General features: G+C 40.4%; 1 protein-coding gene across 4 annotated transcripts in view; it reads right to left on the bottom strand.

The window, feature by feature from the left end:
* The window catches only part of STK31 (serine/threonine kinase 31), a 106255-nt gene that overhangs the window by 43527 nt on the left and 40703 nt on the right, over positions 1 to 22025 (bottom strand). For 3 of the 4 annotated variants that reach the window (XM_050938585.1, XM_050938584.1, XM_050938587.1), the window contains 5 exons: positions 19671 to 19793; positions 12534 to 12713; positions 4676 to 4792; positions 3423 to 3542; positions 2832 to 2963 (listed from right to left, as the gene is read on the bottom strand). In XM_050938585.1, coding sequence (XP_050794542.1) covers positions 2832 to 2963; positions 3423 to 3542; positions 4676 to 4792; positions 12534 to 12713; positions 19671 to 19793 — 672 coding nt within the window. The remainder of the gene's footprint in view (positions 1 to 2831; positions 2964 to 3422; positions 3543 to 4675; positions 4793 to 12533; positions 12714 to 19670; positions 19794 to 22025) is intronic. The other variant, XM_050938586.1, reaches the window with a different exon arrangement.

Raw genomic sequence — 22025 nt, 5'->3', positions numbered from 1 at the left:
AAATGCCTTAATGTCCCCCCACTGTCAGAGGATTGTCCTGCACCAGACTCAACTGCACCTGCAAGCAGGGCGGAGTTGAGAGTGCTGCTTGCAGAGTGGGTGTAGAGGAGTGGCCCAATGTAGGTCGTATTTCGCTGCCCTCCCTGTGTTTGTCCTTACTCACCTTCAGGGAATGCCCCCTCTCAGAACACTGCTTTTTGTGCTTCTTTCCTCAGCATCAGTGAAGGGGAACAGTGCCAAGAAACCCCTGCTGCCGGAGGAGCACTCCACACTTATATCGAGGTATTCGGTGCCAAGTCTCACCGGACTGACTATGATGCCAGTCTAAATGCAGCTTCCATCAGAATGGACTTTAGCCTAGCCTCCCTGTCCTTTTTCATATGAGGCTTGAACTGGCAACATATCTGACAACACTCTCACACGTGAGCATCCTCCAGACAATTCAGAGAGATAGAGTGCAGGTCAGTCACCACAGAAGGCACAGGGTTTGAAGCCTAGAGTCCGGGATATGCCCAGCCCTGGGGGCAGAGGATGCCCCTCTAAACTACATACACTGTTACTAAAAAATAAACTGAAGGTAACTAAACTTGTGAAGAAAGGAGAGAATAACGGAACCACTAGAAGAAAGCCCTGCTGAGGCAAGAGCAGTTGTTACAGCGACCCTCATGGATGTTAAGGAGGAACTGAGAAGGTGTGGACCCAGCCAGGCCCCATATACCGGTGCACGAGCATGCAGAATCAGAGGGTACTAGAACCAGACCAATGGATACAACTGTGAGAAAAATCTCTGGCGACTGTGCATGCAGCACAAGCACATCTAACATGGAATGGACATGAGCAAGCACTCAAAGAAGAACTGGAAGCATTTCAGAGAATGCTACCATGCTGGTCCTGGACTTCAATCTCTTACCTAGCAGCCTAAATTTGGCCTCCAGGCCCTCCCTCCTATCTCTTCCTGTGTCACTAGTACCTACATACACCACCAGCTCTTCCCCAGCACAACACATTAGGGCGACCAGACGTCCTGATAAAATCGGGGCTGTCCCGACATTGAGCAGTTTGTCCTGCGTCCCGACCGAAGCACAGTCAGGACACCATTTGTCCTGATATTTTGTTTCGGGCGTGGCAGCCTGTTTTTATTTATTTGTCGGATTTTTCTGCTCAGGCAGCGGTGAGAGGCAGAGGGAGCACCTTTTCAATTGTTACACTCTCCTAGCACATCCGTGTCTTCGGCAGGCGGGTCCTTCAGTCGCTGATGGTCTTTGGCAGCATTTCGGCAGCGGGTACTTCTTTCTTTGGTGTCAAGATTTATTACCCACTGCCGAAATGCTGCCGAAGACCTGGACGCGGTGAGTATAACAATTGAAAAGGTGCTCCCCCTGCAGTGGTTTCCATATTTTGAAGTTATCATCTGGTCACCCTACGACACATAAATATCCCTAGATGTCTTGAAAGATCTCCAACATTCAAACCCAGCAGGTCAGTCACCATGTGGTTCTACCAGTCATCACAAACCCAGCTAGCTATATTTTCAATGAATCAATGATCAAATCCTCTGTTACTATTACCTGTCTCTTCCTAACAACTGGGATTCCCTCCCCTGAAGTGATGTCCTCAGTGCAAGAGGATACTATGACATCATCTAAAAGGAGGGTGCTAATTGAGATCATTTCCCTCTGCTCCAGTTTGATGTTCTCCTTCCCAAGACTTTCATCCTCAACAGCACAGAGGTTGTCAGACCAGGGGTGGGTCTGCTCTACTGTGTCCTGGAAAGTCTCCTCTGTCTCCCTTACTCCTCCAGTTCAGCCATTCTGGTCTCAAGAGCCCATAGTCAGTCTATGAGGGCTATGAGCTCCTTGCACCGAGTGCACACATATGCTACTTGCCCACAAGGCAGGTAATCATACAAGCTTCATTCACTGCAATAAACTGGATGGTCCCCATTCTGCTGCTGGACTTCCACCTGCATTATTTTTACTCCTGCAGATTTTTCTGTTTTTGGTTGGGGGTTATTTTCTTTGTTCGGGAGGGAGATTTGGGGGGAGTGGGTTATTGGTCTAAGTTTAGAGAATGTTAATTAAGTGTATCTGGCTCTCAAGCTCCCTCTCTAAACCCCCTCGCAAAACTCCACTGTTTGTACAGCAAAGATGTAAACTTATCTGCCCTTACTCCCTGCCAGAGCTGGGGGAAATACTTATATTTTTTAGGACTTATTCATCTGAAAAAGAACTGAAAGCTGTGGCAAACAATGACCCTTATGCACCATCAGTGATTAGGTGTACACACCGTCACTGAGGTGGCTAGAAGTTCAAAACTAGAAATATGACAATATAAGTGTGTTTAACTTCCTTGGCTTTTTTGGTTTCCCACATTTAAATAGGGGAGAAACAAAATATTCACATAAAAAGCTGAAGTGATCGATGAACACCAAAGTATAATCCACAGGGAGGTGAATAAAAATGGAGTCTGAGAAACCAAGTAAGATGAAATGGATCACACAATGAACATTGGAAAGTAAGATAGATATTCTTGCTTAGTATGACATGAAATATGACTAGGCCACTACACAAAACTCTCCCCCTTCCCAAAAAGAGCTGACTTCAGAGGTACCCAGGCCCGGACTATGGAATATATTTGAAAAGCTTCTGCACGGCTTTTTTAGTTGAAACTGCTTAACTTAAAATTGGTCTTCAAATAAATGCCTGTTTAGTCAGAACTTAAAGGAAACTTCTTCAATCTAGAAAATTATAACCACTGGTTACCACTTAGCTGGGATAAGCAATTTAATTTCTCTGTAGTATGTTTAAAAAAAAACAGGAACATTTCCATACTTCTTCCAAGTTGCTCTTTTCAACCAACTTCCATCTGAGTCGTGCCTTTACATTTTTCAAAGTCTTCTTAATTGATAACAAATTGTCAATGTTGGGGCTTTTATTCAACCATTCCACAATCTGCTTTTTAAACTAAGTTTTAAAAAAGGGAACAGTTAGTGAATGTACTTACATACATGTCCTAATACATTTCGAAAAGACTGGCTGAAGCCTACTATTTAATTTAGTTTTTGTAGGACAGATTACTACTTGCCTATAGGAGCAGGCTTCTTTACAAATACAATCTTAAAATCATCTTTCAAAAAAATTCATCTATTAACAGTCTCTTTAAAGTTACATTTCATGAATTTTTAAAGAGAGTTTGTAGACTCAAATCTTAAGTTACTTATTTATAAAAAGCATTTCTAAATTTTAAGTTAAGAACAGGACACCAGTAGTTCTCACATTTCCAAAAGAAAAAGCAAATAACCACCAGAACCAGATACACAATCTTCAATATAAAAAGAAAAGTTAAAGAACACCCTAAGAAAGAAATGAGTTCAGAAAATATTGAACAGTGTGATAGACAAGCAGGTAAAGGGGTAAACTGACCTCAACACTGGCCAAATACTTGCTCTGTACTACAGTGATTAGATGTTGCTCCTGACGGATCTTCCGTATAACTTTACTGTAAGCATTTAAGATTATTTCCTTATCTGCTTCATCTTGTTCCTGGGTTGAATTACACATAAGAAGTAGATAAAAGGCTTGCAGTTATTCTCAATTTGTAAGTGTCAATATCTAAGATATAAAATTCTACTGAAAATACCAATGTTAATGGAATGGCTCTAATGTCAGATTTTTATCTCTTTTCTTGAGGAGACTGGAAATGGAAAAGTTCACAAGTCTTAAGAGCTCACCAAAAAGTCGCAGTAAAATAAAGATTGATCGGCATTTCCATACAAAAGCTTCATTTTTATCATGTTATATTTTGTACTGTATAAAAAAAGCTTAACAGCTTAGGTTCCTTTTTTAAATGGGTACTAAATGTCAAGATGTGCAACATCTTCACTTCTAAAAAGCTAGTCACCTGCTCTGTTGCCGATTGCAGTCAAAATAAGTGTTGACTGAACTGATGTTCTAGTAGCATTATATTATCAAGAGACTGATTCAATTTCTGTTCCTGGCTGTTTCTCTCTGGTAGAGCAGGGACTTGTACCGTTGAGACAGTGCAAGGAGTTCAGAGAAGAATTATCAAAATGAAGAGAATGGACGAATCCTCTTTATCATAAAGATAAATAACTGAAGAAAAAAACTAGGCTGGACATCAGAAAACATTTAAGTGCTTTTGTAATGAGAGAAAAATGGAGTAAGTCTTAAAGGAGAGGTGGTGGAAACCATTTAAGACTGGACAAAACACTGGAGAATATATTGCAGTAAGAACTTGCATGGAAACAGGCTAAAGTATCTAATACTACCATAATACTGTACACACTTAACGTTTTCAGAGCACACTTACGTTAAACTTCACAATAGCACTCTGAAGTATTATTCCCATTATATAGATCGGGTACTGATTTGCCCAAGGCAATGCAGCAAGCTAGTGATAGAGCTGAGATTACAACTCAGGAATTCCTAGTTCCCAGTCCTATGCTCAGGCCACTGTACAATGCTGGCACTTACATCACCAGGGGACAGCCTATATAAAACTTTACACACCTTCTCTGTCTCATTTATGTGACAAAGATGCTGCCTAAGTTGCAATGATTAATAGCAACCCATCCATAAGTTAAAAGTTGTAACTGGGATCAGAGTTGTGTAAAACTTTCAGAAGAAAGAACAAGTTAGAGATCATAGGAACTTACAACTAGAGAAATCTCCAGCTCTTTGCAGATATCTGACTCAGCCTTCTCAAGAACTTCATCCACATTGCCAACCACTTCTTCTGACTTCAGAGATACTTCTGATGTCAGGTCAAAAAGCTTCAGGGGAAAGAGAACTGAATGCTATATTTACAAGTCAATGCACAATACCAGCAAAAAATTAGTACTTCCTATTAAAACAGGGCTTCGGCACAAATGCCAAGCTCTTCTGGAAATCAGGCCATCAGAATCTAATGCCACGTTCTTATTGTTTGATTGAGACTTGCAGGTGATACAGCTCCTAGAGAACATACAGGCTGTGCCTCATCACTAGAAAAGAAATGTAAACTGAATCCTGCCTTCCTCTGGTTCTTTTTTCCAAACTTCACCTTGATTTTATCTAAATTAAAACTAAAACTAATGTAAGTGGCAGAGGAATCACAAATCCATCACCTGTTGAGTCTCTAATATTGAAAAACAACGTATTTTTTTCACTCACACAATGAAACAGAAAATGACCAAGACAAAACTGGTAGGTTAATCCAGTGGTTCTCAACCAGGGGTATGCATACACCTGGAGGTAAGCAGAGGTCTTCCAGGGGGTACATCAATTCATCTAGATCAGCGCTTCCCAAACTTTTTTGGCTACAGAACACTGTTTAACCTATTACAGAACACTTATAATATTATTTTGTAGTCATTTGGTTTTCAAATAAAAAAATTGCATTATATTTAAATACATTTAATTTAATATATAATTTAAATATATTTTATTTTATAAAACAAAGCAAAAATACAAAATTTAAAATAACCTGAACTAACAATTTCTATCTGGAAAGTGCATATAAGGTAGCACAAAAATCAAGTGCAAGAGTCAAAATTAAAAACAAACAGTGTTCTACTTAAAAAAACCTGTTTTTATATATACACAGACACCAAACAAAAATTAGATTTTTACTAGGAAAATATTTTTATAAACAAAAATATAAATTTGGATTTAATGGGATTGGTGTTTCTGCGTTTTTCTACCACGAATTCACTTAATATTAGGAATAATGCTGGAAAGCTGAATCCTCATGTCAGGCGCAGCATCAGATCTATTCCTATATTTGGTTTTTGTTGCAGTATAATACGAAAATCCCATCTCACATAAATAAATTGTAAGAAAAGGAAGGAGCACTCGAACTTCATGTTTAGCCACATTAGGGTACTCTATTAGGCTGCTCCAAAAATTATTCAGTGGAAGATCCTTAAACTTTTGTTTCAAATCAAGTCAATTAGGCTTTCATAATCGTGAGCAGAAAAGCCGACTGGTTTGGCTGTAATTACAAACGGATTTCGAACCCAAGCATTATCTTCAGTAGTTGTAGAAAAATATTCTAATAAAGAGGCTTGCAAGTCACGTACGTGCTGTAAAATGGCACTGGAAACTTCTTCATGGACTGTAGAATTTATTTCAGTCAGAAATTCATGTACTGTAGGGAACCAGTCGAAGTTATTCTTTTCTACAGAAAATGTCCAGAATTCCAGTTTCTTTTTTAACAATGAAATTTTATCCGTTGTAGTAAAAATGGTCACATTCTTTCCTTGCAGCAACAGATTAATTTCATTTAATTTTGAAAAAATATCTCCAAGATACGCAAGTCTCATTAGCCATGAGGAATTTGTCAGAAATCATTAAATTTTCATCCTGAATTATCTGAAGTGAAAAATACCAGTAGTTCACTACGAAGCTCAAAAAGATTCACAGGCACTTTTCCTCTGGATAGTCACCTCACTTCCGTATGTAAAACAAGCATTTTGTGCTGACTACCCATTTCCTCACACAAAATTTTAAATAACCCAGATTGAAATGGTCGACATTTGACAAAATTGATAATTTGTACTCCTTCACAGAGCACAATTTTCAGATATGCTGGTATTTTTCTTAATAGCAAGTGCTTCTCTGTATAGGGCCCAATGGCTCTTAGTGCTTTCTGGTGCCATACTTATGATTCGCGTTACAGCTCCCTTCATCTTCCCGATCATTGCCCAAGCATCGTCAGTACATACATCAATACATTTTCTCCAACTAATTTCATGCTTTCTGATAAAATTGTTGATGCAGTTGAATATTTCTTCTCCAGTTGTGTTGCTTTGCAGAGATTCACGTAACAGCAGGTCCTCTTCAGTAATATTATTAATCTATATCGGACAAATACTAGTAGCACAGCAAGCCCTGAAATGTCAGTGGACTCATCTAGCTGCAATGAATACTCATGGCAAATTTTCAGTCGGTAAACTAGCTCTTTTTCTATGTCATCGGCAAGATCTTTAATATGGCGTGCAACAGTATTATTTGACAACTGTACAGCATCAATTTTTTTAACCAGACTGCTCGCTCAACATGCACGTTACAATATCTTTCGCACAAAGCTTGATAAGCATTTCTCCAATATGTGAGCTTCTCTGGCAAACACTATACGGTAACTTACTTGATAAAATGCCTCTGTTGCACTTTTGTTGTCTGTTTTAGCAATTTTAATCATCAAACGTTTATAATTTCCAAGTGAGTCACACTTCCTCTTAAAAAAAACTTATATCTTTGTTTCTGTATTCAGCATGCTTGGTTTCCAAAAGCCTCTGAAGTTTAGCAGGGGCCAATGAACTGTTTGCTAGTATTTTGTTGCCCACGATGCACTGTGCATCAGGAACATCTTTATTTCCAACACACGTAAAACCGAAAGACAAATAACTTTCATTATACTTTAGTTTCAGTCGTTTAACACTTGCTTCTTCTTGTTTTTTGATATACTTTGGTGGAAATTCTTTCACCTTGGAAAACTCACTAGTACTAACAGATTTTTTGGCAACAAAAGACTGCAATTGTTCATCCTCACTTTGAAGTGTCACAATATTTTGCTCGTTTATTTCAGCCACAGTTGGAGTACCAGAAGAACTTGCTTTTCATTTCAAAGATTCTTCTTTTAGCCACAAATCCACGGTGATTAGGTTTAGTAACAATATTTAGAAATAGTGATTTTTTGTCAAATTTTGTTTGTCACAAATATTTATATTGTTTCAAGCAAAGCTAGTTTTGTTGTGCTTATCACACACACACGGTAAAGACCCACAGGTTTGAACGTGTTGAGTAAATATATTATATTCAACATGGCGTAAAGAGAATGGTGTGTGCATACCACTACAGTTCGCACAGCCTCAAGCGGAAGGGGTACAACGTCACTAACTGAAACATGCCCGAAAGGGGTAGATGTCAACATGCTTGCGTGCCACGTTCTCTTTACGCCATGATATTCAACACGAGATCTATCAATAACCAGAAAGAGAGTTTTATGTTAAATTATAGTCATTCAAAAAGAGTTGCAAACTACACTTCAAATATGCCAAATTTAAAATTAAAAAAAATGTCAAGACCACTTTTTCTAATTATTATTCTTTCACAGAACACCTATTGTGCGGGACACCAGTGTTCCACGGAACACAGTTTGGGAAACACTAATCTAGATATTTACCTAGTTTTACAATAGGCTACATGAAAAGCACAAGGCAAGTCAGTACAAACTAAAATTTCATACAGACTAGTTATTTATACTGTCGTATATACTATATCAGATTTTCTCAGCCTGAGGAGGGTCACAATTTATTTTATAATTATATGTAAAAATGAGAAAGTAAGCAATAATTCAGTACTAGTGTGCTGTGACACTTGTACTTTTATATCTGATTTCGTGAGCAAGTAGTTTTTAAGTGAGGTGAAACTTGGGGGTACAAAAGGCAAATCAGTCTCCCAAAATGGGTGCAGTAGTCTGGAAAACCACTGGGTTAAACAACCCTTTAGTTTCTCTGATAGAGCCTCTCATTTTGTGTTTTTAAATCATCTTTCCAGAGAAAAATAAAGGCAATGTCTTCAGTTAAACCCATTCCCTTCCGCATCTTCGTGTTTCTACACAGGCACTTTTAGGTTTCATTATTGAGAAACCTTTTGACAACATCCAGTGATGCTAAAACAGCTTCTCCTTCTGTAAAAATTCAAAAAAAAAAAAGAGATAAAGCAACATCAAAGCTAAATTAAGCAATTTTAGCTACATGTGAAAAAAAGATAGTGGAGATATATTTGCAGGGGAGAGAGAGGAATAAATTATTTCTGAAGCTGTTGATTGCTCTAAGTTGCTGTAAGATTTTTTTAAAAAAATACTCCAACAGCCAAAAGCACTTCAAAACCTTTGGTGCAAATGCTTGCTTCTACCTCGTGCTTCAACACAAGATTTGTACCACTAGCCCAAGAATGCACACCTTGCTCTTGCATAGTGCTTAATTGTAAGTGAAATGGACACATGGATAGCTGAAGTATCCTATTACCCAGACCTTTCATTATAGAAACAAAGGCTGTAATCCGAGCTTGCTTGGTTACTGAGCTCAGTGTTGAAACTGTGTTTAGTTCAGCTTTTTCATTGTACTATTGTACTATTCTCATAGGATTAAAATGTTTTCACTAACAAATTAGCCCAGTGGTTCTCAATCAGGAATAAACATGCTCGTGGGGCTACACAGAGATCTACCAGGGGGTACATCAATCATTTAGCTATTTGCCTAGTTTTAACAAGAAACATGAAAAGCACTAGCGAAGACAAACTAAAATTTTCAACAGACAAAATGAGAAAGTAAGCAATTCCAGTAATAGTGTGCTGTGACACTTTTATATTTTTAATGTCTGATTTTGTAAGCAAGTAGTTTTTAAGCAAGGTGAACTAAGCAGCTGAACCATTTTAAAGATAAATAAGAAGTAGATCGTACACAAATGTATTTTGGGGTCCATGCTGCACTTTAACAGCTGGGGGATGGGGGAAATGAAAAGAGCTGCACACTTCCAAAATTAAAATGTTCCAGTGAGCCCTGAGGTAAAGGCGCTCTCACAGTGTTATTCTGAAATAGGAGGAATTCTGTCCTTCCTACACTGAAGGCTGTTTCAGAAATCACAGTAAAAGAGCATACAAGTGGTTGGTTTGTTGTGCCATATGAATTCACAGATGTGCCCAACATGAAGCACAGGCTTTTCCTACAAAGAAAACAATTTAACTTTCCCCTGTGCATGAAGTTTAGGATACCACAGAGCAGAGAATAAATCAATGGAGCAAGATAGCCTGTGGCTACACCAAATGTTAATTGCAATGTCAAATGTTTTAGATAAATAGCTCTCTCTTTCATTGTGCATGTAGGAGTATTAAATTAACAGCGGCAACCACACTAACATGGGAATGTGATCTCTGTAATTAATATACAGCATATGCACCAAAGATACGGAGCTATACTACATACTTGCCCTATTCAGATTCATTCAATCAACCATCTAATAAGTGTGTTTATTCAGTATAACTGCAGATCTTGAAAATGTGTTATTGCTTTAATTTTAATAACTTCACAAAATAAAAAGTGAAGATTATAGTAGTTATGTAATAATGCAGGCTCAAAAAGTCTGGAGTAGTACATTTGAAAATGACCACCCAACCTCTGAAAATGACAGCCACCTGGAAACAAACACGGATTCATGTTAAGAATGGATTTGCAGTGAAAGTAGTAAACATTTAATGGAACTTAAAAACCCTAAAACAGTGTGTTTAAAATAGTTTATCTGTCCAGTCTGGTCACCCTTTTTTCACAAAAACAGAAACTGTCATCCAGCCAATTGCAATCACAACTGAAGCTGATGAAAGGTCTAGGGGCTAAAAGCTCCTCTTCCCCCATCCCCATCCTACCAAAACCATATCTGCATAAATCTGGAACTTCCCTAACTGTCTGGACTATTTTCAAAGTTTAGATTTGAATGAATGCATCAGCTTGTGCAGTCATACCTGCACACAAAAGTACCCCTTGGTAATATTGCTATTTTGGATTATCCATAATATCAGTCATGTAACTAAAACTGCTTTAACTGTAACTGTGTTTCTAAGATCTGGTACACTTGAACTGCAACTCAACACAGTTGTGAATAACTATGTTACTGACATCATGCTGAACGCAGCCCACTCCAGTCTATACTGAATACCAAAAAGCATTCATCATGTCAGATAACCCAACTGTTCACAGCAGTACTTAGGCATAGTAAAATATTGTAGTGTGGAGTAGGCCTAAGTGGCTGAAACTATTTACTGTTAATAAATGGCTAACCTGGATAATAATATCCTCTCTCATCCAAGCAGACTGCGTTTTTCACTTTTAAATCATCCCTGGAAGTTCAGGTCATTTTTATTGTCTTAGTCTTACCTCTCCCTGGCCCCAAAACATTGTCCAGCTGCTCCTAAGAAGCAGTTGTCTTCAGGCAGCCACTTCCAGACTAACAGAGTATGTCTACTGCTATCCCTAGGGCCTCTGGGCTGGGACCCAGAGTAGAGGGCGGGCCCAGGTCCCTCCCTCTCCACTCCCCTTCCCTAGGGTACTACTGGGACAGTTAATACCCCAGATTAGGGTCGAGAAACGGCACCCTGAACACCTGCACAAAAAGAGAAAGCACCAGACCCATCATAGTAGTGCCGCAATTTGCCACAGGCTGTGCAGCAATTAAACACTCACAGCTGACCAGAGTCAGCTGACTTGGGCTTGCAGGGCTCAGGTGGTGGGGACATATAATTGTGATGTACATGTTTCAACTTGAGCTGGAGCCCAGGCTCTGGGACCCTCCCTGCTCATGGGGTCCAGAACTCAGGCTCCAGTTAGAGCCTGAATGTCTACACAGCAATTTTACAGCCCAGCAGCCTGAGTCCTGCAGGCCGGGCCAGCCATGGGTGTTTAGTGGCTGTATAGACATATCCAAAAGGCTGCTCCACAATATTATTGACTAGTTCCCACAGAGTTTAAAAGAAAATGCTGCAAAAGCACCATCCAGGAGCATCTGCTTAATGTCAATGGCACCCACTTCCACAATTTAACAAGGAAAATAAAAGTGACTGCCAGTAAAACAAAATAGCCCTCTATTTCTGGTATGCACTTAAAGCACATCATCTTGCATCAGCGGTGCAAGAGTCAGTATTCTGATCTGGCAAAGTTCTAAAGAGGATTCTCCAATTTCTTGGGGGCAGTGGAGAAGGAAGGAGAGGTAACTCAACCCTACCCAGCGTGCTGTGGGGAAACTGCCAGATATAGACTAAGCACTGTTGTAAGCTATATGACAGCATTACAACAGCACATCAGCTTAGGGACAATACTACATAAAAATATAACACTAGACAATCTTCCAATTTGCATTAATTCCTCCACATAACATTTCAAGGCAAGGAAAAGGTAATCTGTACCTAGAGCATTTTAAAATCAGAAACAGCCTGTTCATTCATTTGGCAATCCTTGTTTTTCTTTCTCTCTACTCAGACTATTTCAGCATCAGTGTTTGATTAGATTCCTTTAATTTACCTTCAAGTCTTTAGTTCAAAAGTAGGATGAAAGGAGCAATGAGGATGTTTTTGTTTAATCATTGGAAAAAAGTCTGAACAGATTATTTTAATGCACTGAGCAGTTCTTTCTCCCCCCATGTTATGCTTATATTAGGTCAGCCCAGGAAAATACTTAACTGAACCATGAAACATGTCCTCTAATCCAACAGCATGCATTTATATTTTGTACCAGCTGACTCTAATATGTATTAGGTACTGAGGTAAGATAGTAATCTGGTCCTCACTAAACGCTGTCCTCTTTACACTGAAACACTGGCACAAGTTGCACTCTTCACAAGTACAACTATGGAAACTTGTATTTAGCTCTCCCATAATGCCTGCCTATCAGGCACTAACGTCTATTGCACAGGATTACTGTCTGCATGCAGGACTGTGTCTTTTTCACATACGTTACAGGATAGAAGTAAAGTCTGTTCTACCTTTTTCATGCCACTGAACCATGTTGCAAGAATCTGTAGGGAAGCATTTGTAACACTTCTGACACGATTGAATTCCTCCAGTTTAGTTTGCTTCCACTCAAAAAACTGCTGAAATGCCTCCTCAGAATCATTTGCTTCACTAACTTGACCATATATTGCCTCCAGAGAACCAGACAGTTCCTGTACAGGGTAAGCAAAAAAAAAAAAAAAAAAAAAAAAAAATAGCAGGTATGCAAACAGAAAGGAACTTGATGGATGTCCTATAAATAGGCAGTTAAAAGACATTTAATGAGTGATCACAAATGAAAGAATTAAGCGTGTGCGCTGACTCACAATGGCACTTTTCACTTCTGAAAAATCTAGACCCATAGGATCTAGACATCCTATTCAAGTCACAAATTAGACTATTAACTGGTAAGTGTGCAGTCTCCTCCTTTCCTCTCAGAACTGGCTATGCTAGGTCTCTCATCTGCCAGAGGTAAGATGGCAAAAAGGCTGTGAATCGTGGTGGCATCTATATAACCAGGCTCCTGCCTTTCCAATCAAGCACTTCCAGACATATCTAATAGCATACAAAAGACAGGCGGGAGGAGAACAGGATTCAGAAGGTGGGGGGTTGGAAGCGAGAGAAGAAACTACACAAAAGTAATTTTCCCCTTTTCAAATCTCTTCTTCCCTGTGACCAAGAGCTGGGTGTGAATGTGACCAATAGTACTAAGACAAAAGGAGCTCATCTTAGATTGCTCCCTACAGCAGCAAACAAGCAGGTCATGAGATGTGTCAACCACGTAACAGATCTGACATTCTAAACAAATGTCAGGAAGACAAGTCTCTAGTCAAATCTCTCCTGAGCTCTTTTGGTCATAATCTAAGAGATAATCCCACACAGAAACTGCAGTATCTGAAGCACCTACCCCTGTGAATTTTCAAGACCCTAATAAATAGGGCTTTTCCAATCCTGAAACTTCAAGTTCAATCTAAATACAACATAAATACTTGAAGCGTGGAGTTTCCCTCCATATATGGAACTTGACGGGGGAAAAACGAAATCAGCATGAAAGAGAGATGGTTTTCAGGCCAAAGCTTAGGGAGCAAACCCACACTTTTAAAGAAAAATGGTCTGCCAAATGAATTGAAGAAAATGCCAGGTCAATTTTCTGCTGACACATCCTGGCAAAAAGCTATTTTCTGAACCCAGGGTTGTGCACCTGGATAAAAAATTCCATGCTGGGGAATATTTGTGCATTCCTTTTCGATGATGGCATTTGATTTTCTGTGTCCAAAAGATAAAGTTCTCCACAAAAAAAGGGATGTAAATGACTGACAGTATTTTTTGTGCTAAACACCTTCCCATCAGCTTGTGAGCTCCTACCATGAGCGCTAAAGGTGGTGAACTGCTGATTTTACTTGTCTAGATTGTTCCCTGCATCAAAAAGACTTAACGTAACCCTGAGAGAATGAGGCTGGAAGGCTTGCTTGATGCAAGGTGTTTTGGAAACTGAGACACTGAGTTTTCTTTGGCCTCAGAATGCTTAGGTTATATTACCAAGACCTTCTCCAAAGACTTCAGCTCCTTTAAAGAGAGTTTGGCAGCAAGCTTCACCTTTGCAGGCAGGTCCTCCTTCTAGTCCCAGAGCTAAACATGCCTGCAGCCAAGCCTGGAGACACCACCAGAGCTGAGAGCACTACCAAAAATGACATTACACAAGAACTATGTCACTTGTCTGGAGTCTTCCAGTGACCACTTGATCGCTTTTGTGGTCCTGACAGCAACTGGGTCACAGAGCTGACCAAGACCAAGACCAGACTGCAGCACTCGAGTGATCAATGCTACATGGTGGCAACTAGGACAGCAAGGAGAGCAACTGCAAATCTGGCCCAGGTTCTCTGTGGATGAATAGCATCACTGGTGTGGTGAGAAAGTAGGCAGAGCAGTAGGTGACCAAAGTAGGTGACATCCACTACTTTGACCTTACGGTCAGAGAAATCACTTATCAGCCACTTGGGGAGAAGTAAGACACTTACCAACAGTGACAACCTTGCGAAAGGGGAACGCTGAGGGGAACCATGCAGGCTTTTCTCCTGAAAACACCTCTCTTAGCGATTGCTGTTTTCCCCCAAAGATGCTAATATCCTAGCAATAAGAGCTTCTGCTTGAACAGAGGCATAGTACTTCACACTGCCACCCCAACTCTACCACTAACATGGCTCCAGCAGGCAGTCCTCTTCCAAGGATCAAAGAGGCAGGCCAACAAGGTCTCTCCACAAGAATCAAGGAACAAGAGGGACTGGAGCATCAGGAAGGTGGGAAAGGGAAAAATGATGAGGGAGCACAGATAGGAGTCTTAAAACTGGGACTGAGGAAAGAGAGATGAAGCACTGAGCTCATAAAGTTGTTGGATGCTGAAGGAGATTCCCTTAGCTCACTGATGATCTGTCCCATACAATGTAAACCGACTACAGTCGGAACCTCCTACCACATTACTGTGGATGCAAACACCGGAGAAAGCAGGCAAAGAACCTATTGCGGATGAAGAAGTGAATGGATTTGTACAGAGCCAGAAGAGAGCCAGCCTGCTCAATAAAGGGGCGGGGTACCCCTAGCAGAACCCAAGGCTCTCACAACAAAGGGCCCAATGGCACAACAGGAACCACAGGGAAGGGCAACCTGTATAAGATTTCCTGCTGTAGCAGAGAACTTAGGCAGTTGCCTGCCATTATACATTTCCAGTGGCAGAAGTCACTAAGAGGTTCCTCTAGCTCAGTGGTTGCCAAACTGTGTGGCATGCCCCCTTAGGGGGCATGGAGGAACTTTCAAGGTCGATGCATCCAACCCAGCTCCGATCCCAGCCACAGCTCTATGTCGCCCCTTGCTCCACTCCAGCCCAGCTCCGCCCGCTGCCACAGCTCCACTCTGTCCCTATGCCACCCCCAGCTGCAGCTCCATTCCACCCCCTGCTCTGACTCCAACCCAGCTGTCCCCAGCCACCGCTCCACGCCACTCCCTGTTCCACTAACAGCCCAGCTCTGCCCTCATTCCCTCTCCACACCCAGGCCAGATCCACTTCTAGCCCCAGCTACTCCCCCAGACCCGGTTCAACTGTGCCAACTGTGCAGTAATGGAGGAGGGATGAGGACAGATTCCATTACTGCTAAGAGGGGGGTGTGACAAGAAAAGTTTGGTACCACTGCCCTCACTGCTGACAGAGCAGAGTAACCAGGGTAGAGGTAACCAGGGTAGAGGTATGTAAGTACCTGATCCAGGCCGCCCTCTTAGGACAAGGTGCTACATGAGATGGGGGTGGAAAGGAGCCCTAGATCACCAGAAGCTATAGAGAACAGAGGAGCCTATAGCTAAAGTTCTCCCGTCGCACCAGTGATAACTGAGGACAGGCAGAGGAGAAGCCTGGGCTTTCACACACACACACACACACACACACACACACGGGATGGCAACGTTAGAGGCCTTACCCAAACGTAGAGGAGGTGTTCCATGCCACTGGTGAATGGAAGAGGCAGCAGCATGGGAAGAAGATTATTCCTAGGGGGAGTCTCAGGCAGTGCCTCCAACCTGTATTTAGCTATAGGCAGACAAACTCTCCCCTCCAACTTTCTTTCATAAAATAGTTGTCTCTTAACTCTCCTTCATAGCTCAGAAGGCTGAAGCATCACCTATACATTCAGGAGGTGAAAAAAAGACTGAGGAGGAAGGAGACTAGCTGGGTACCCTTCCCTGAATTACAGTCTTTTTTTGACCCTTACCTTCTTGTAGGTATAGATTTATCACACAGTTCTGATTGGTTGATCATGTACATTTCCCCAATGATTTTGAAAGCAATAATATATACTATCATTGCTACAACATAACTTACAAGGTTAACGTACCAGATGTACATTCAACAAAGATTTACAACAAGATACGACACCATATAATACTGTAATACAAAAAAAATAATGCAAGAGAATGGCTGAGAATTTAGATATACAAGAGACAGAAAGTACTTATTCCTACAACTAGAATAGACTCATTACATGTATCTAGCATTATATAGGATTATATATTGTTACAATAAGACCCTTATACTGTAAATGTGCAACATAGCAGATTTCTAGCTGTGGGGGGGGGGACCAAAAATGAACTTCCCAACATTAAAACACACAACACTGCAACAGTTTGGGACACTGAATTTATTCAGGTTATTTAAGTATGTGCCTGAACACTGTAATAGTAGTGAATAAGATTCACGCAAGCATAGTAGATGTTTTTCTACTACTTCATTCTAAACCAGACATCTTCAAATATGCAAAATACCCTTTTCTTAACTAAGGGGTAGGTCTATGACAAGTTTACAGCAGTTATTTGAATTATCAGAATCACTAAAGTCATCTGAAAACTTTCTGCCTGATGAAAACTCTTTTTTACACTTTCTCAAGAACATCGGGACAAGAATTTACCACAATTTATTTTGTGCATGGGGGTTGGTGAAGAGATCGGAGAAGTAACCTCCAGGTTGAGAACAATCAGAAACAAAACAGACATTTCATCTGAGAAAAAAAAATTCAGAGTGCTGCTTAGCACCTGAAAACATACCTTCTGAACTGTAATAGTTTTATTGCAGTATTATTCCCAAACCTGTAATAAATACAGCTGGAACTAGTCACACTGAAAAACTAGTTAGAAGAAATAATCTGTATGAGGAATCAGGCTATCAAGGAAAACTTTGCTGTTAAAATCCTGTAAATTGAATCCTATTTCTTCATAACTGTTCTTACTGAGCAAACACAGTAACTGAAAACCCAACCAACTATACTATAGACTAGTCCATAACCAAGGCAGTGTTAGTATTTGGAGGTATTATTTTAGTCTTTTACCCTCCATTTTCAAATACTAGTTAAATCTGTCAGAAGAATTATATTAAAGAACAAGAAAAAAAATATTTTGTTGAGCATAACTAATAGGAGAAGGTCTGAATGCACTCAACATTCAAGACACTATTAACTATCTAAAAAAATCTTGCTGCAATTCTACTCTGGTACAGCATATAAAAAATGTTTAAAGACTACCATCTAGTGGAGCTAAAGCAGCACAATCTTGTAATGCAGCTAGGAAAAAATCAGTTTTATTCTATTTGAAACTATTAGGTCCAGACATTTTATTCTTTCCGATGATGCCAGATCCATATAATCTATTTATATGAATTCCTTTTCTAGTGAATCAAAAACATCCAAGTTCTGCAGCATAGCAGCAGAATCAGAAAACCAAATATTTTTCTGATATAATCTAACTGTACTTCTGAATGCACTATTTAAAAATACTCCCAAATTCAAGTTTTTCAATAATGCTAATTTTTATTGCCACACTGTTGATCAGATCCATGCCACACTTGAACAGGTTGGCCGAAGTTCGGGTTCTCATTGGTTTGCATGTACTCAGATGACTCGTTACTATGACTCTGAGTGGTACAGTTTAATGAAGAATGTATATTTGCTTGTTGTTATTCACTACAATAAAGATTCTCCATTAAAAATCTCTCAAATACACTGAAATTTTGGTTATAAAATAATTTATTTGCAAATGTAAAACTTCTCACATCTTCAAGTGCATGTAGCATAACGGAGTAAAAAAGGAAAAAATAGAAAAAAAAATATTGCAAATGCGCACTAGGAGGCTATGAGCTAATGTACAATACTAGCACTCACTTTCACAGGCCAGATTTCAAAGTCACCTTGTGTTACAGCAGAACTGAGCTTGATTATCACAACTTATTCCTTATTGATTGATATTCATTCACATGTGATGTGAAAAGCAGCATGCACATTAGGGTTTATCTGCCCCAGAAAAGACAACCTATGGCTAACCACTCTTCCCCACTTCAAATGGTGTTGAGAACATTTGAGCTGCTAAAAGAGATCAGACAAAATTGATAAAGAAAGCATGACTGAGACCCAGCAAAACTTGGTTTCAGTCATGCTTTCTGTGAATGTGCTGAATACTGGCTTGCTCTGCCTAAACTAGCATCTAACCTATCTTTTCAACACCAAATGAAGAGTTCCTGGGGTTACAGGGACACACTGCTTACAATCAATCAGAAACTGATCATTTTCCTAATGGTTTAAGGATCAGAACAGCAAACTTTTGCAGGCTGGGGCTTAATACAGAGATGAAAAAAGTGTTTAATAATTTTGGATTATGGCAATTCTTAGTTTTCACATTATTTTGCCTTCAGATGAAAGGACTCCACAATCAGGAACACAGGCTTGATACCAATTTTTCAGTGCTGAACTGTTTTTGAATATTTTAAAACAAGGGTTGGCAACCTTTGGCAAGTGGTGTGCCAAGTCTTCATTAATTTAAGGTTTTGCGTGACAGACTGGTAGCGTGAGAGGCAGACGGAACCTCAGAGCAGCAGCGGGATGAGCCGTTCAACCCGCTGCTGGTCTGGGGTTCCATCCGCCGGCCCCTGCCAGCCAGGGTCCCAGCCACCAGCCCCATTCAGCCTGCTGCCAGCCAGGGTTCCGCCCATCCAGGCTGGCAGCAGGTTGAGCAGGGCCAGCGGCCAGGATGCCGGCTAGCAAAGGGCCGGCGTCCAGAACCCTAGACCAGCAGCGGGCTGAGCAGCTCATCCTGCTAAGGGTCCGGGGTTCTATAATCCAGGCCAGTAGCAGGATGCGCAGGGCTGACAGCCGGGATCCTGGCTGGCTGCAGCATGCCACTAAAAATCAGCCCCCGTGCTGCCTTTGGCACACGAGCCTCAGGTTGCCGACCCGTTTTAAAACATGTCTGTATATGGTTTTACGTAATTTCCCACTACTTTCTCGTTTTCCATGTGGGGAAAAAAACATACTACTATCAGAGTATACACTGTAAAAATATATGACTAATTACATATTCTAAACAAAAATAACTAGGATGTTTAAAAAATGTATTTGCAGGTTGCTGTGCTTACTGAGTAAATCAAACTACAGAGATAACTTAACAGAAAGGTGGGGAAAAAGTTATACTGCCTAGTCATGTAATACACTAATCTCAATTTACTGCTGTTGAAACCGTCAATTCTAACACACTGACCTTCAAAAAAATTGAAGAGCTGATTAGAAGTGTTTAATAATAATAGTAATAAGAAGTTTCTTTCCAACCTGCAAAACAGTTGAACGTTCAGAGAGAGGTAGCTCATCCGCTTCCAGAATGAATTCTTCCACTGCAGAATACAAATTCTGTCGCACTTCATTTCTCTTGAGAATCAAGATATCACTTTCATTCTATACAGAAGGAACAGCAGTCAGAGATCATACCTAAACTCCTTGCAAGTACTACATAACAAGAAATGATATTGTGACATTGCACTCCATATGTAATATGGAAATATGCTTATGAATAGGACATAACTGGAATATGCTTTATGCTAAATACCCCTTGTATGGTGTCGTTAGAAAGCTTGTAATCTACTAAGTGTGTTCATCCTATTTGTTTGCATGTGTTATTTCTCTATCTGGAGTTAGGAGAGCAAGATATAAAATTGTATCACTGATGTAAACATATAAAGTGGAGGCTATTAAGGGTGCTTCAGAAACAATCAGTTGTAAATGGCCTTAGTTACTTGAAAGCCTTCCTGTGTACCTGTGGGCCAGCCCAGGGGGAATGGAGATTGGGGTCTTACAGTGACATGTCACCGGATAATGAAATCCCTCTCAAATCCGGTTCTTTTCCATTTGGAAGGAGGGGTGGGGATCCAGAGAGACAAAAGATTCCCACCTTCTGCCAAAGCTATAAAAAGGGGTGAAGCGGAACAAAATACACTACCAGTCATGAGAAAACCCCCTGAGATGGCTGCTGGGACTAACAAGGACTGTACCAGGGGAAAGGATTGGGCTCAAACTAGACAGAAGTCTAGTCCGTGAAAGAAGCTTATTGGAACATCTCTGAGGGTGAGATTACCTGTAACCAGTTTCTTAATGTATTAGGCTTAGACTTGCGTGTTTTTGCTTTATTTTGCTTGATGACTTACTTTGTTCTGTCTGGTATTAATTGAAATTGCTTCAATCCTACTTTTTATACTTAATAACATCACTTTTGTTTATTAATAAACCCAGCATAAGTGATTAATGCTTGGGGGAGCAAACAGCTGTGCATATCTCTCAGTGTTATAGAAGGCAGACAATTTATGAATTTTTACTCTGTATAAAGCTTATACAGCGTAACGGATATATTTGGGGTTTGGATCCCATTGCGAACAGGGTGCCTGGGTGCTGAAGACAGGTAACCTGCTGAGCTATCTTCAGTTATGTCTGCAGCTTTGAGGGCATGGACCAGGCCCTGGGTTGGTGCTGCAGCAGGCTAGTGTATCTGGCTCAACAAGGCAGGGTTCTGGAATCCCAACCTGACAGGGAAAATGTGCTGAAATTACCTTTGAGCCCATCAGGTGATAGTCCCAACGGGGTCCCTGTGACCGAACCCGTCACAGTATCACGATATTTTCCTTCAGATTCTTTATGTAGTAAAATTGCTTTTATTTATAAAAGGTGAGTTTAACTAGTTAGGTTACAATGCATCACACTTGATTAGGAATGAGTGACAAATGAAATTACAGGCTTTTGATGCTATTCCAGGTGATCAATATTCCTGTTATATTCACCGTTAGAAATGCCATATCCACCACATCTAAGCATACCTACAATACAAGCTAGTAGAGTACAAATATAGTGGTTGATTTCCATATGACTGAGTTAATGCCTGGTGGATTTGACTGCCATTGCGAACATTAACATGTACAAGTTTTCTTTTGGATTACTGAGAGATCCCTTTCAAGGATTAAGGGTTCCATTTGACTAGATGTAGTACACACATTTACTGTGTCAGGCCTTGCTCCAAAAAATTTACAACATAGGAATATTTAGAAACCATCTTGTGACTGTGTAACTTAGAGTACTGCATTTCCAAAAAGTTACCTCAGTTTTCTCTGACCCACCTTTCTAGTAGAGTGAGAAGAAAAAACAGTTACTAATCTTTCCATAACTGTTGTTCAAGATGTGTTGCTCATGTCCATACCATGCTAGGTGTGTGCACAACGCATGCATCATTGCCAGAGAGTTTTCCCTCAGTGGTATCCATCACGCCAGCTCTAGTGCCCTCTGGAGCTGCATGCTCATGTGCCAGCATAAAGGGTGTTGCCGGCCACTCACCCTCTCAGTTCCTTCTTGCCATTAACTCCGAGAGAGAAGTAGGAGGGTTGGTTGTGGTGTGGACATGAGCAACACATTTACATCAGTTACAAAAAGGTTTTCTTCTTCAAGTGCTTGCTCATGTTCATTCCATGTTAGATGATTCTCAAACAGTACCCCAGAAGGTGGGCTTAGAGTTCGTGGACACACTGACAGCAACACCGCTCTCCCAAAACTGGCATCATCCTGGGTCTGTTGGGTGATGGTGTAGTGAGATGCAAAGGTATGCACGGATGACCAGTTTGTGGCCCTGAAGATGTGTTGGATTGGGAC

Source organism: Gopherus flavomarginatus, chromosome 2 (assembly GCF_025201925.1).
Source record: "Gopherus flavomarginatus isolate rGopFla2 chromosome 2, rGopFla2.mat.asm, whole genome shotgun sequence".
In the NCBI taxonomy this organism is placed as follows: domain Eukaryota; kingdom Metazoa; phylum Chordata; order Testudines; family Testudinidae; genus Gopherus; species Gopherus flavomarginatus.
This window is presented reverse-complemented; position numbering and strand designations above follow the sequence as displayed.